This window comes from Oncorhynchus mykiss, chromosome 13, assembly GCF_057628025.1.
Source record: "Oncorhynchus mykiss isolate SJ-2025 chromosome 13, ASM5762802v1, whole genome shotgun sequence".
Lineage (NCBI taxonomy): Eukaryota > Metazoa > Chordata > Actinopteri > Salmoniformes > Salmonidae > Oncorhynchus > Oncorhynchus mykiss.
Genome location: NC_143034.1, coordinates 70,918,406 through 70,932,745, shown reverse-complemented (window position 1 = coordinate 70,932,745; position 14,340 = coordinate 70,918,406). Strand labels below are relative to the sequence as shown.

General features: G+C 43.2%; 1 protein-coding gene across 1 annotated transcript in view; it reads left to right on the top strand.

The window, feature by feature from the left end:
- The first annotated feature begins 2,201 nt into the window (after positions 1-2,201).
- The window catches only part of LOC110486093 (transmembrane protein 235), a 29,239-nt gene continuing 17,100 nt past the window's right edge, over positions 2,202-14,340 (top strand). Inside the window, exons 1-3 of the mRNA XM_036939193.2 lie at positions 2,202-2,980; positions 4,400-4,480; positions 8,132-8,269. Coding sequence (XP_036795088.2) covers positions 2,809-2,980; positions 4,400-4,480; positions 8,132-8,269 — 391 coding nt within the window. The 5' untranslated portion in view covers positions 2,202-2,808. The remainder of the gene's footprint in view (positions 2,981-4,399; positions 4,481-8,131; positions 8,270-14,340) is intronic.

Here is a 14,340-nt window from a genome sequence, read left to right as displayed (position 1 = left end):
CCCTGTGAAGAACCCATTTTGGTTCCAGGTAGAACCCTTTGAGTTCCACGTAGAACCCTTTACATAGAGCGGTCTACATGGAACCCAAAATAGTTTTATCTGGAACCAAAGGTGGTTCTACCTGGAACCAAAAAGGGTAAAAAAAAAGGGACAGCCGAAGAACCTCTTTGGAATTATTTATTCTAAGAGTGTCCTAGTTCATCAAACAAGGCTGTACTGGTACATCTACACTGCTGCGACACAACTGACCACTGTAGGAGCTATTGAAGTTTCTTCATCCATTATGTGTTGACCAACTCAACAGGGACTTGTAGTAACACTTGATCTTAAAGCCTAAAGGGTATAATGCATTGTAAGATCCCCTTACAATCATCTCATAATAAATAAACTGAATACCTTCCATTTTGAGTCGGTTGACACATAGGAAGACAAAGCGTAATTCTAAGCCTTGTCATAATGCTCATTCATCTTTATACCATGTCACAAAGCACTATATCTGCAGGCTATATTTAAATTGTTACCGGACTTGCTACTCTTATTTAGTTATTTGGTTGAGGTTTGTCTTTGAGAGTCACACACCATGTAATTCCTTTTTGATCATGGCCCTGAGCTCTACAATCTCCATTAAACAGAATGTTTCTGCAGATTAGGGTTTGGACCACGCTTCTGTGAACATCAAATGGAACACATTTTGACGCTGAAAGTTCATTAAAAAGTGTAAGTGAAACATCCTATTGACCTTCTTATTCTTTATGTAGTACTTTAGTATCTATCAATCAAATGTACAGTTGAAGTCGGCAATTTACATACACCTTAGCCAAATACATTTAAACTCAATTCCTGACATTTAATCCTAGTAAAGATCCCTGTTTTAGGTCAGTTAGGATCAACACTTCATTTTAAGAATGTGAGTGTCAGAATAATACTTTTCGCACCAAAGTACGTTCATCTCTAGGAGGTAGGATGGCTGCGTGGTCCCATGGTGTTTATAATTGCGTACTATTGTTTGTACAGAGGAATGTGGTACTTTCAGGCGTTTGGAAATTGCTCCCAAGGATGAACCAGACTTGTGGAGGTCTACAATTTTATTTCTAATTTCTTTTGATTTTCCCATGATGTCAAGCAAAGAGGCACTGAGTTTGAATGTAGGCCTTGAAATACATCCACAGGTACACCTCCAATTGACTCAAATGATGTCAATTAGCCTATCAGAAGCTTCTAAAGCCATGGTATCATTTTCTGGAACTTTCCAAGCTGTATAAAGGCACAGTCAATTTGTATGTAAACTTCTGACCACTGGAATTGTGATACAGTGAATTATAAGTGAAATAATCTGTCTGTAAACAATTGTTGGAAAAATTACTTGTGTCATGCACAAAGTAGATGTCCTAACCGACTTGCCAAAACTATAGTTTGTTAATAACAAGTAATTTGTGGAGTTGTTGAAAATGAGTTTTAATGACTCCAACCTAAGTGTATGTAAACTTCCGACTTCAACTGTATGTATAAAGCCCTTTTTACATCAGCAGATGTCACAAAGTGCTTATACAGAAACCCAGCCTAAACCCCACATCTGGGTGGTAGCCTGACTAGGAAACTTGTTGTCGGCTCCCCAATCTAGTGCATAGGCTTTTGCTCAGTGGGCTACAGCCTTGATATGCACAAGAGCCTCATGCAACCCAGGGATCACTCGATGTCGATTGGGGACATGAGAGGGTGCTGAATACAATTGAATCCAATACAATAATTGTGTACCCAGCTTGTTATAGAAGTAGCCTACTACTAATACAACATTCCCCCATTCCAGGTAACCTGATTGATTTTTTGACTGGCCATTCTAAGAAATGGTCACAATATTATTAAAAGGTTCCGAAATGTAGCTCGTCATCCATTGAGTGTTTGGGGTAACGGATCAGCTGTTCCAAAACAGGTCCGCTACTGAAATGCAACATTTATTAGCAGTGCCACTGCGCATGAAAAACGTTCTAAGATAATTGAGTAGGACTGGGCTGCAGCGTGGTAGCCAGTGCTACAAGTATCCTCTCCGTTAGGTGTAACCAATTGCTTCAATTGAGTACATATTAAGCTAATAGTTTACTATATTTCATTTGAGCAAGTAGTACTGCACCTTCCATTATTCTATTGGGTTTCCCATTGACAGTCCCGCCCTCTGATTGACAGCTCTCAGATGAGAACCTTCTGTTCAACCTGCTTGAGAAAGAGAAAATACGTGCGTTTTGAGTCCTCATCAGCATCTGGAAAGAAAGTTTCCATTTTGAGTTTGAAGCTAGAAAAGTTTCTCAAAATAAAGTGTTTATCTATGGTAATTTATCTTCATATTGCTACTAAAGCCGGCTTTTTTCTATAAAATGTATTCCTGGTGTCCTGCTCATTTACCTTATAGGACCTAATGTTTACTCTCACTACTCCTACGAACTAGCGTTGGTGTACTTACCCAGGAGTGAGGAGTGGGTTACATAAGGACCCTCTCAGTAGTGTCTAATTATACATCGGTCGGCTACTCTCTCTCCCGTTATTTACTATTTCAAAGCGCAGTTGTATTTTATTATTCGTTCCATTATATTGGACAATATCAAAACAGAACCCTCTTGACCAGATGTTGCCGAGAATAATTTGACAAGTCAGCACTAGACGGCGGGGAGAAGAATAAAGACCATGTTGGAGAGCTTTGCGCATTTCTCCATCTCGGGTGCCCGGTCCAGAACGTTATGTGATACGGATTTCTTTGTGACCATGACGTTCATTTGAATTGCTCACGGTTTTGTTTTTAACGAAGTTTAATTGACAATGAAGTACGGAATGGTTGTTATCACGGCTGGCTTTTCAGGTTTACTCAGCTTCAGCTTTCTTGCAGTGGCAATTGGCAGCGACTATTGGTACATCATCGATGTGAACAAGGCAAACCAGTCGGACTTGGAGGACCTGAGTTCGCATTCCGGTCTCTGGAGGATCCGTGAAGGTATGTCCACGTATTTTTTTTTTAAGCACCCCAAATTAAATGCCATAGCCTAGCACACTTTGATATTGCGGTTCAATATTGCGCTGTGTTTTCTGGTAGCTTGTCATATAACTTGAAATACATATGCCAAATTTAAACAACGGAGTCTACCTGTTTCACCACCCATGTCAGCCTGCTTCCACGACCCACTGGCCACAGACGTCCGTTCAACGTCTAATTGTAATGTATATTTGGTTGAGTTGTCAACTAACGTGAATTAAACGTGACATCAACCAAAAATGTCCTTTGGGTTAAAAGTTGGATGGTTAAAAATAAGACATTCCCATAAATGAATTACTTTTTTCAAATCCAATCACTTTTCAATGTTTATTCAACCTCATCACATTTTTGTTTTCCTCGCTTTATTTTAGATTACATTTATTTAAATTCAACATCAAAAACTGAATCGAGTTTCACTTTCAAAATGCTACCCCATTCAGAATGGACCCAATGCTGGTCCATAGCCATCTCTGTTGTATGCCGGCTAATCTCTTCCCCACCCGAGACGCGTTTGCATACACAGGACATTGTAATAAACAGGTGCACTTTAGAAGCATTTTTTCCACATCTGTTTTATTGTACTCCTGCTCATTTACATTTTGCATATACATTATTATTAATAATATTATTATGATTGCTATTAATATTATCATTATTATTTTTGTTATTTTTCGTGTTATTATTATTATCACTATTGTTATTATTATTAATCTGATTGTTATTGTTATTATTATTAATAATATTAATTGTATTATTATTATTCACATAGCTCACCTGTATCTTTCCGGCTGTTTTTTCAACTGCATCTCAGTCAGCCTAGAGCATATTTCCTGTTCCAGACAGTGGGTGCGTCCCAAATCACACCCTATTCCCATAAAGCTCTGGTCAAAAGTAGTGCACTACATAGTAAATAAGGTGCTATTTGGGATGCAAACATAGGGGAGTGACACATTACGCAGGGAGCGCCTGCAGTGTCTGTTAGTGTATCAAGTCAAGTGCTACACCACAATACTGCAGTACAGTGTGTCAACAGTATAAATCATTGCTATAGATTTGTTGATTCATGGCCTGTAAAGAGTTCTGTCGGAGAGCTCAGAGGTGAAGCAGCTGTCGATGTTAGGCACACACTTAGTAATAGGATATTAGCAACCATATAGGTGTTACACAGCCATAAGTATGTTGTGTCATAGGCCTACCTTTTGACTGGTACTTTAACATTGTCATGTATGTCTACCAGTCTGAGCGGTCCAACATATTATGCAATATCTGCCATTTAGCAGAAGCTTTTATCCAAAGCGACGTACAGTCATGCATGCCATTTTACGTATCGTCTACCGGTCTGAAAGGTCAGCACATATCTTCTGTTTGCTCTTTTTACAGGGAAAAATGGCACCTCTTGGCCAATCCAGTCCTTCTTTGTGGATACCTCCAACAAAACTGACATAGAGAAGCACCTTATCAGTGAGTATGTGGCCTCCGACGCCTTCGACATGAAGACTGTATTTGGGTCCCAAAATGGCACCCTATTCCCTACATAGTGTATAACATTTAACCTATGAGCCCTGGTAAAAAGTAGCAGTGGTGGAAAAAGTAACCAAGTGTCATACTTGAGTAAAAGTAAAGATACCTTAATAGAACATAATTCAAGTAAAAGTTAAAGTATGAATTATAAAAAAAATCCTTATTTTAAGCAAACCAGACGGCACCATTTTCTTGTTATTTTCTAATTTTCAGACAATCCAGGGGCACACTCCAACACTTAGACATCATTTACAGCTAGCCAGGGGCACACACCAACACTCAGACATCATTTACATATAGCCAGGGGCACACTCCAACACTTAGACATCATTTACAGCTAGCCAGGGGCACACTCCAACACTTAGACATCATTTACAGCTAGCCAGGGGCACACTCCAACACTCAGACATAATTTACAGATAGCCAGGGGCACACACCAACACTTAGACATAATTTACATATAGCCAGGGGCACACTCCAACACTCAGACATCATTTACATATAGCCAGGGGCACACTCCAACACTCAGACATCATTTACAGATAGCCAGGGGCACACTCCAACACTCAGACATCATTTACAGATAGCCAGGGGCACACTCCAATACTCAGACATCATTTACATATAGCCAGGGGCACACACCAACACTCAGACATCATTTACAGATAGCCAGGGGCACACTCCAACACTCAGACATCATTTACAGATAAAGCATGTGTGTTTAGTGAGTGTGTCAGATCAGAGGCAGTAGGGATGACTCTTGATAAGTGTGGGAATTTGACCATTTTGCTGTCCTGCTAAGTATTCCAAATGTAACGAGTACTTTTGGTTGTCTGGGAAAAAGCATGGAGTAAAAAGTACATTCTTTTCTTTTGGAATGTAGTGGAGTAAAAGTAAAAGTAGTCAAAAATATAAATAGTAAAGTACAGATACCCCCAAAAAACTACTTAAGTAGTAATTAAAGTATTTTTACTTCAGTTCTTTACACCAGTTAGGGCACAGCTGTAGTTAGTTCTAGCTCTGTCACACCCACACAAAACAGCACAGGTTGTTGAGTCTGTACGATGGGCTCAATGTTTACAAAGTGAATCAACATCATTGCACTCCACTTTAACAATACAATATAGACCCCATAAAATTACAAGGTTCATTACTAAGCACGTACAGTTGAAGTTGGAAGTTTACATACACCTTAGCCAAATACATTTAAACTCAGTTTTTCACAATTCCTGACATTTAATCCTAGTACAAATTTTTACATACACTCAATTAGTATTTGATAGCATTGCCTTTAAATGGTTTAACTTGGGTCAAACGTTTCGGGTAGCCTTCCACAAGCTTCCCACAACAAGTCAGGGCTTTGTGATGGCCACTCCAATACCTTGACTTTGTTGTCCTTAAGCCATTTTGCCACAACTTTTGAAGAATGCTTGGTGTCATTGTCCATTTGGAAGACCCATTTGCGACCAAGCTTGAACTTCCTGACTGATGTCTTGAGATGTTGCATCAATATATCCACATAATTTTCCTCCTCATGATGCCATCTGTTTTGTGAAGTGCACCACTCCCTCCTGCAGCAAAGCAACCCCAAAACATGATGCTGCCACCCCCGTGCTTCACGGTTGGGATGGTGTTCTTTGGCTTGCAAGCATCCCCCTTTTTCCTCCAAACATAACGATGATCATTATGGCCAAACAGTTCTATTATTGTTTCATCAGACCAGAGGACAGTTCTCCAAAAAGTATGATCTTTGTCCCCATGAGCAATTGCAAACCGTAGTCTGGCTTTTTCATGGAGGTCTTGGAGCCGTGGCTTCTTCTTTGCTGAGTGGCCTTTCAGGTTATGTCGATATAGGACTTGTTTTTACTGTGGATATAAATACTTTTGTACCTGCTTCCTCCAGCATCTTCACAAGGTCCTTTGCTGTTGTTCTGGGATTGATTTGCACTTTTCGCACAAAAGTACGTTCATCTCTAGGAGACAGAACGCGCCTCCTTCCTGAGCGGTATCACGGCTGCGTGGTTCCATGGTGTTTATACTTGTGTATTATTGTTTGTACAGATTAAGCATGCTGTCATGTGCCTTTTACCGAGGAGTGGCCTTCGTCTGGCCACTCTACCATAAAGGCCTGATTGGTGGAGTGCTGCAGAGATGGTTGTCCTTCTGGGAGGTTCTCCCATCTCCACAGAGGAACTCTGGAGTTCTGTCAGAGCGACCATCGGGTTCTTGGCCACCTTCTTTACCAAGGCCCCTCTCCCCGGATTGCTCAGTTTGGCCAGGTTTCCAGCTCTAGGAAGAGTTTTGGTGGTTCCAAACTTCTTTCATTTAAGAATGATGGAGGCCACTGTGTTCTTGTGGACCTTCAATGCTGCAGAAATGTTTAGGTACCCTTCCCCAGATATGTGCCTCGACACAATCCTGTCTCGGAGCTCTACAGACAATACCTTCGACCGCATGGCTTGGTTTTTGCTCTGACATGCACTGTCAACTGTGGGACCTTATATAGACTTGTGTGTGCGTTTCCAAATCCTGTCCAATCAATTTAATTTAACACAGGTGGACTCCAATCAAGTTGTAGAAACATCCCTAGGATGATCAATGGAAACAGAGTGCACCTGAGCTCAATTTTGAGTCTCATAGCAAAGGGTCTGAATACTTATGTAAATAATACATTTGCAAACATTTATGAAAACCTGTTTTCTCTTTGTCATTATGGGATATTGTGTGTAAATTGATGATGGGAAACAAATAATTTAATCAATTTTAAAATAAGACTGTAACGTAACAAAATGTGGAAAAAGTCAAGCGGTCTGAATGCCCCCCACACACACCCTCAACCACACAGTGATGTTTCTAGGCATAAGCGACATAAGTGGCAACTAGGGGGCCCACAACCCGATTTAGTAAGTCAGCCGGGGTCTCAACGTAATGTTGAGAGTTAGAATAGTATAACCATTTTGAAGTTTGTTAGTGCATCTGCAGTTTTCCTCTTGTTATGTCAATCATTGACAGTCACTTAATTAGTCCATGAGAAATAACATTTCTCTATGCAAAATGTGTAGAATTGCAAGACATTAACTTCAAAGCTGCAAATCATTCTCTCGGCCACCAAGAGGCCAAGAGGCATTACCTTTTTTTGCCCGTGAGGTGGGGGGGCATTACCGTGAGGTGGGGGGGCATTACCGTGAGGTGGGGGGGGCTTTACCGTGAAGTGGGGGGCATTACCTTGAGGTGGGGGGGGGGGGGCATTACCGTGAGGTGGGGAGGCATTACCGTGAGGTGGTGGGCATTACCTTGAGGTGGGGGGGGGGATTACTGTGAGGTGGGGGGGCATTACCGTGAAGTGGGGGGCATTACCGTGAAGTGGGGGGCATTACCTTGAGGTGGGGGGGCATTACCGTGAGGTGGGGAGGCATTACCGTGAGGTGGTGGGTCCCCCCAACCAAATATCGCTTATGGTCCCCGAAACGCTAGAAACGGACCTGCTCACACACACACACACCATGCAGAAATGTTTTTGTGAGAGGACAATGTACAGTGTATTTCTCCAGCTCACAGTAACCCTGCTTTGCATTCTGGGTCTCCCTGCAGACTCCCACAAGGTCATAGTCACCCTGCTGCCTCTCAGTCTGTTGCTGGTGGTGTTGGGAGGGATCTGTGGTCTGGTCAGCTCTCTGGCCAGGAATCCCAGCCTGCTGGCCGGCTCCGCATCCTACTTCCTCTTCTGCAGTAAGTGACTTTCTGGAGCATCCCCTGGTGTTCAGGCCTGGGTTGTGTTCATTAGGCACTAATTGGAGGAGAATGGACTGAAACGGGGACTACATGGACTTGTCCAATGAGAAACACTCTTATTTTTTTATTTTTATAGATTTTTAAAAATTCTGTTGTGTGCCCTAATGAACACAACCCTGGTTTTCAGACAAGGGTTAAAATAGTATTTGTGTTTGCTTGAGCTTTCCCAGCACAATGGGATACAATAGAATAGTCCAAAAGTGCAAACTCTGCCCACCTGGCACTCAAGGTGAACCTTTTGAAAGAAAACAATATGAACCCTTGTTTTCATGTTGTTCTGGAGCTTGTGGCAGTGAAATGGTTATTTTAGATTGATTCTATGTTGTACTGATATGAATGTCTTGTTCAACTGCTTTAGGCTGAAATTGTACAGTGCATGATGCTGAAAGGTTAAAGACCAGTGGGCATTTTCTAGCTGTCAGTGTGTGTGGATGTGTGGGAGGATTTGAGTACACACATTCTCATACTGTTGTCTTTATTCAATTGAAGGTTGCTTTCAGCTTTAAAATCAACTCAGTTTTCTCTCTGAAACAGGCTTAAATAACCTCATTCAAGGATTTTTAGAGATGACAGCAAATATGTCTTGAAAGGTTGAGATATTGTACTGAATACTTTCAGTCAGGGCCGGTTTAATGCAGGGGCTTCTCAGGGCTGAATGCAGGGGCTTCTCGGGGATGAATGCAGGGGCTTCTCGGGGATGAAGCCCCTGAGCCCAAGCCCATAGATCCAGCCACAGGAGTGTAAAATACACCAGAGAGCATCATTTAGCCACAGAAGATGAACAGCCCCCCTTTTAAGAGCGACTGCCTCTTAAAAGGCAACTAATCCTTTTGAGGCATCAATATGAGTCAGAAACAATTATTCTAGTGTCATAATTGCCAACAGTGTAAATAGAATAGTTTTGGTCGTAAAGTCAGTTTTGTCTACAACAGAGTTTGTAACATCTGTGCATCACACTGGGTAAATGACGATTGGGTTTTGATTTGACAATGTCCATTTGCCCATTAACATGGGGTGAATAGCTGTGGAGATTGCTCTCTATCCAATAGCATTGACAGTGAGACAGGCCTGCCCAGAAGCTCCGACTTTTTACACAAGATATCACGTTGTGCATTTTATTACTTGAGAAATACTGCACCAAATACCTTAGTTAGATGTAAAATTGGGCAACTACAACATCCTTGGCCAAAACGTCAACGTTTATTACAGATTTCTTGAGTTCTTTTAGATTCATTCTTGGGACTTTGAGGGAGGGAAATAGGCTTCCACGTCTACAGTGTCTCATGGGGAGCAAACATCAATAACCAAATGTGAAATCGGCCAGAAAACTGAAATCTTGTTTATCGAATGAGCAACAAAAATAACATGTACCAATCTGAGTGTTCAGTGGCTCTTTAAGTTTTATCACAAACACATACAGGTAACTGCTAAAATAAAGGAAACACAAAGATAAAGTGTCTTAATAGGGTGTTGGGCCACCACATGCTCCCAAAAGAGTTTCAATGCGCCTTGGCACAGATTCTACAAGTGGACCTAAACCAGCACCCCAGGGGCACTGCAGCAAGACACTGGACCCTTAACCTGCCCCAGGGGCACTGCAGCAAGACACTGGACCCTTAACCTGCCCCAGGGGTACTGCAGCAAGACACTGGACCCTTAACCTGCCCCAGGGGCACTGCAGCAAGACACTGGACCCCTAACCTGCCCCAGGGGCACTGCAGCAAGACACTGGACCCTTAACCTGCCCCAGGGACACTGCAGCAAGACACTGGACCCTTAACCTGCCCCAGGGGCACTGCAGCAAGACACTGGACCCCTAACCTGCCCCAGGGGCACTGCAGCAAGACACTGGACCCTTAACCTGCCCCAGGGGCACTGCAGCAAGACACTGGACCCCTAACCTGCCCCAGGGGTACTGCAACAAGACACTGGACCCTTAACCTGCCCCAGGGGCACTGCAGCAAGACACTGGACCCTTAACCTGCCCCAGGGGCACTGCAGCAAGACACTGAACCCCTAACCTGCCCCAGGGACACTGCTCTGCAGCTGACCCTTTGCTGCTTCCAGCCTCTAGGATAGGGCTTTTCAACTACGTCCCGGAGGTCCAAAACACTTCTGGTTCTTTGTTTTCACCTGGTAGTTATTAATTGCACTCACCTGGTTTCCCAGGTCTGAACCAGTACCTGATTAACAGGAGATGAAAAACAGGAGTATTTTGTCCCTCCAGGACCGACATTAAACAGTCCTGCTCTAGGGGAATAAAACAGCCTTGAACAGCCCTGCTCTAGGGGAATAAAACAGTCTTGAACAGCCCTGCTCTAGGGGAATAAAACAGTCTTGAACAGCCCTGCTCTAGGGGAATAAAACAGCCTTGAACAGCCCTGCTCTAGGGGAATAAAACAGCGATGAACAGCCCTGCTCTAGGGGAATAAAACAGCGATGAACAGCCCTGCTCTAGGGGAATAAAAAGCCTTGAACTGCCCTGCTCTAGGGGAATAAAACAGCCTTGAACAGCCCTGCTCTAGGGGAATAAAACAGCCTTGGACAGCCCTGCTCTAGGGGAATAAAACAGCCTTGAACAGCCCTGCTCTAGGGGAATAAAACAGCCTTGAACAGCCCTGCTCTAGGGGAATAAAAAAGCCTTGAACAGCCCTGCTCTAGGGGAATAAAACAGCCTTGAACAGCCCTGCTCTAGGGGAATAAAAAATCCTTGAACAGCCCTGCTCTTGTCGTGAGTAACAGCCTTTCTGGAAATATAGATGCCTTTGCTGGGAAGGCATGAGTTCCTGTCTAGCCTCTGAAAAAGAGCGTAGGTTCACAATCTCACACAAAGAAGACATCTTTCATTCATCAGGTTTTTTTCTTTCTTGCAGCAGCAGAATAAACATTATGAGAGTGTCAGGTCTCGTCATGTCTAACCCTTACATTTTTATCCCTCCCAAAAAAACAGCTCTTGGTCTACCTAATGGAGATAGGAACACCTTACGTGATGCCCACTTGACAAGAAAAAAGCTTTCCTTGTGAATAGCTTCTGATGACAGCACTCAGCACCTCCAGACAGAATCAAATATGAGATCTAATCCAGCTGAGACTGAGTGAAGTGCTGTGATGAATAAGCAAAATACACACACATTTCAAATTGGCCCCACAGGGAAATAAAATAAAAACATGACTGTTTCTGCAACACTTTCTGTGAGGCACACTTACTGTATATAAAGCATTATACGTAAGCTAGTGTATTATTTAGTTTATACTTCTTTACCTCAAAAATATAATGTTTTTGTTGGGGAAAGAAGGAGCCATGTTATTTATGTTCCTCCTCCCAATGCAGGTTAGATTCATCTTCAGCCAAGAATGCACATAAACATAGTATTATGTCATTTCTATATTATTATAGTAGTAGTTTTACTACATTACATGTAACTTACTTATAGAGTACTTGACTTTGTAACTACTTCCCCAATACCAGTTCTACCTACTTGGGTGATGCCCTGGCAGCTGTTGGCCCAGAAAGCCCACCACTCATCAGTATTCCAGAGTAGGATGGTACAGTCCTACGCCAAGCCTCTGCCATCACCACACACCTCTGTCATCACCACACACCTCTGTCATCACCGCACACCTCTGTCATCACCACACACCTCTGTCATCACCACACACCTCTGTCATCACCGCACACCTCTGCCATCACCACACATCTCTGTCATCACCACACACCTCTGTCATCACCACACACCTCTGTTATCACCGCGCACCTCTGTCATCACCGCACACCTCTGTCATCACCGCACACCTCTGTCATCACCGCACACCTCACCGCACACCTCTGTCATCACCGCACACCTCTGTCATCACCGCACACCTCTGTCATCACCACACACCTCTGTCATCACCGCACACCTCTGTCATCACCGCACACCTCTGTCATCACCGCACACCTCTGTCATCACCACACACCTCTGTCATCACCGCACACCTCTGTCATCACCGCACACCTCTGTCATCACCGCACACCTCTGTCATCACCACACACCTCTGTCATCACCGCACACCTCTGTCATCACCACACACCTCTGTCATCACCGCACACCTCTGTCATCACCGCACACCTCTGTCATCACCACACACCTCTGTCATCACCACACACCTCTGTCATCACCGCACACCTCTGTCATCACCGCACACCTCTGTCATCACCGCACACCTCTGTCATCACCGCACACCTCTGTTATCACCACACATCTCTGTCATCACCGCACACCTCTGTCATCACCACACACCTCTGTCATCACCGCACACCTCTGTTATCACCACACATCTCTGTCATCACCACACACCTCTGTCATCACCACACACCTCTGTCATCACCGCACACCTCCGCTTTTTGACTTCTCAACTCAACACCTGGCATTTCAAACTCAAAACAACTAACCAACTGACTGCCAGCTTTACCGTCTTTAAACGCCATTGTGGGTTAAGATCATTAAGATCAACGTTATACTAATTATTAAAACAATGTGTTTATACTCTATATATAATACATAAATATATTTTCACATTTACAGAGAGAGAGACAAAGAGAGAGAGGAGAGACAAAGAGAGAGAGAGAGACAGAGAGAGAGACAAAGAGAGAGAGACAAAGAGCGAGACAAAGAGAGAGAGAACAGCCTAGACTTCTAGATATTAAGATGAGAGTTAATTTGCAATTGCCAACTTCTTATGAGAAACACTCACATAGAGCAGCCAACTGTGGCAGCTGTCAAGAACAGATGTATATTACTGAAAAAAACATCCCTTTCCTCCCACTGACACTACAACAGATCATTCTCTTTCTGAATCCACATTCTGATCAAATCTTATTGTGTTACACAGCTGATATCACTGCTGGTATACAGCTACATTGTCTTGGTTCTGATCAGGAGGAGTGCTAAACAGCAAAACCGTCCATTTAAATGGATCATTTCAATATTTGATGGAGCATTGATCAGAGGGTGGAGTGATTGCTGATCACGGTAGTGGGGGGAAAATACCCTGTGGTAATGGCAAGGAATCAGACTGGCTTGGCATGCTTGAATCAGGCTATCAGAGTCTACTTGGCTGTTTTGGCTTGATTGAACCAGGATATCAGTCTACTTGGCTGTTTTGGCCTGATTGAACCAGGATATCAGAATCTTCTGGGCTGTTTTGACCTGATTGAACCAGGATATCAGAGTCTTCTGGGCTGTTTTGACCTGATTGAACCAGGATATCAGAGTCTTCTGGGCTGTTTTGACCTGATTGAACCAGGATATCAGAGTCTTCTGGGCTGTTTTGACCTGATTGAACCAGGATATCAGTCTATTTGGCTGTTTTGGCCTGATTGAACTAGGATATCAGAGTCTTCTGGGCTGTTTTGACCTGATTGAACTAGGATATCAGAGTCTTCTGGGCTGTTTTGACCTGATTGAACCAGGATATCCGTCTTCTGGGCTGTTTTGACCTGATTGAACCAGGATATCAGAGTCTTCTGGGCTGTTTTGGCCTGATTGAACTAGGATATCAGAGTCTTCTGGGCTGTTTTGACCTGATTGAACCAGGATATCAGAATCTTCTGGGTTGTTTTGACCTGATTGAACCAGGATATCCGTCTTCTGGGCTGTTTTGACCTGATTGAACTAGGATATCAGAGTCGTCTGGGCTGTTTTGACCTGATTGAACCAGGATATCAGAATCTTCTGGGTTGTTTTGACCTGATTGAACCAGGATATCCGTCTTCTGGGCTGTTTTGACCTGATTGAACCAGGATATCAGAGTCGTCTGGGCTGTTTTGACCTGATTGAACTAGGATATCAGAGTCCTCTGGGCTGTTTTGACCTGATTGAACCAGTCTACTTTTCCAAACAGTTGATAAGCAACGTTATTTTTCCGATATTTGTTTCCCTGTGCTATTACTTAGTCTGGGCCTGTTTGAACTAGGACTTCAGAGTTCTACAGGACTATGGTATTACTTAGTCTGGGCCTGTTTGAAC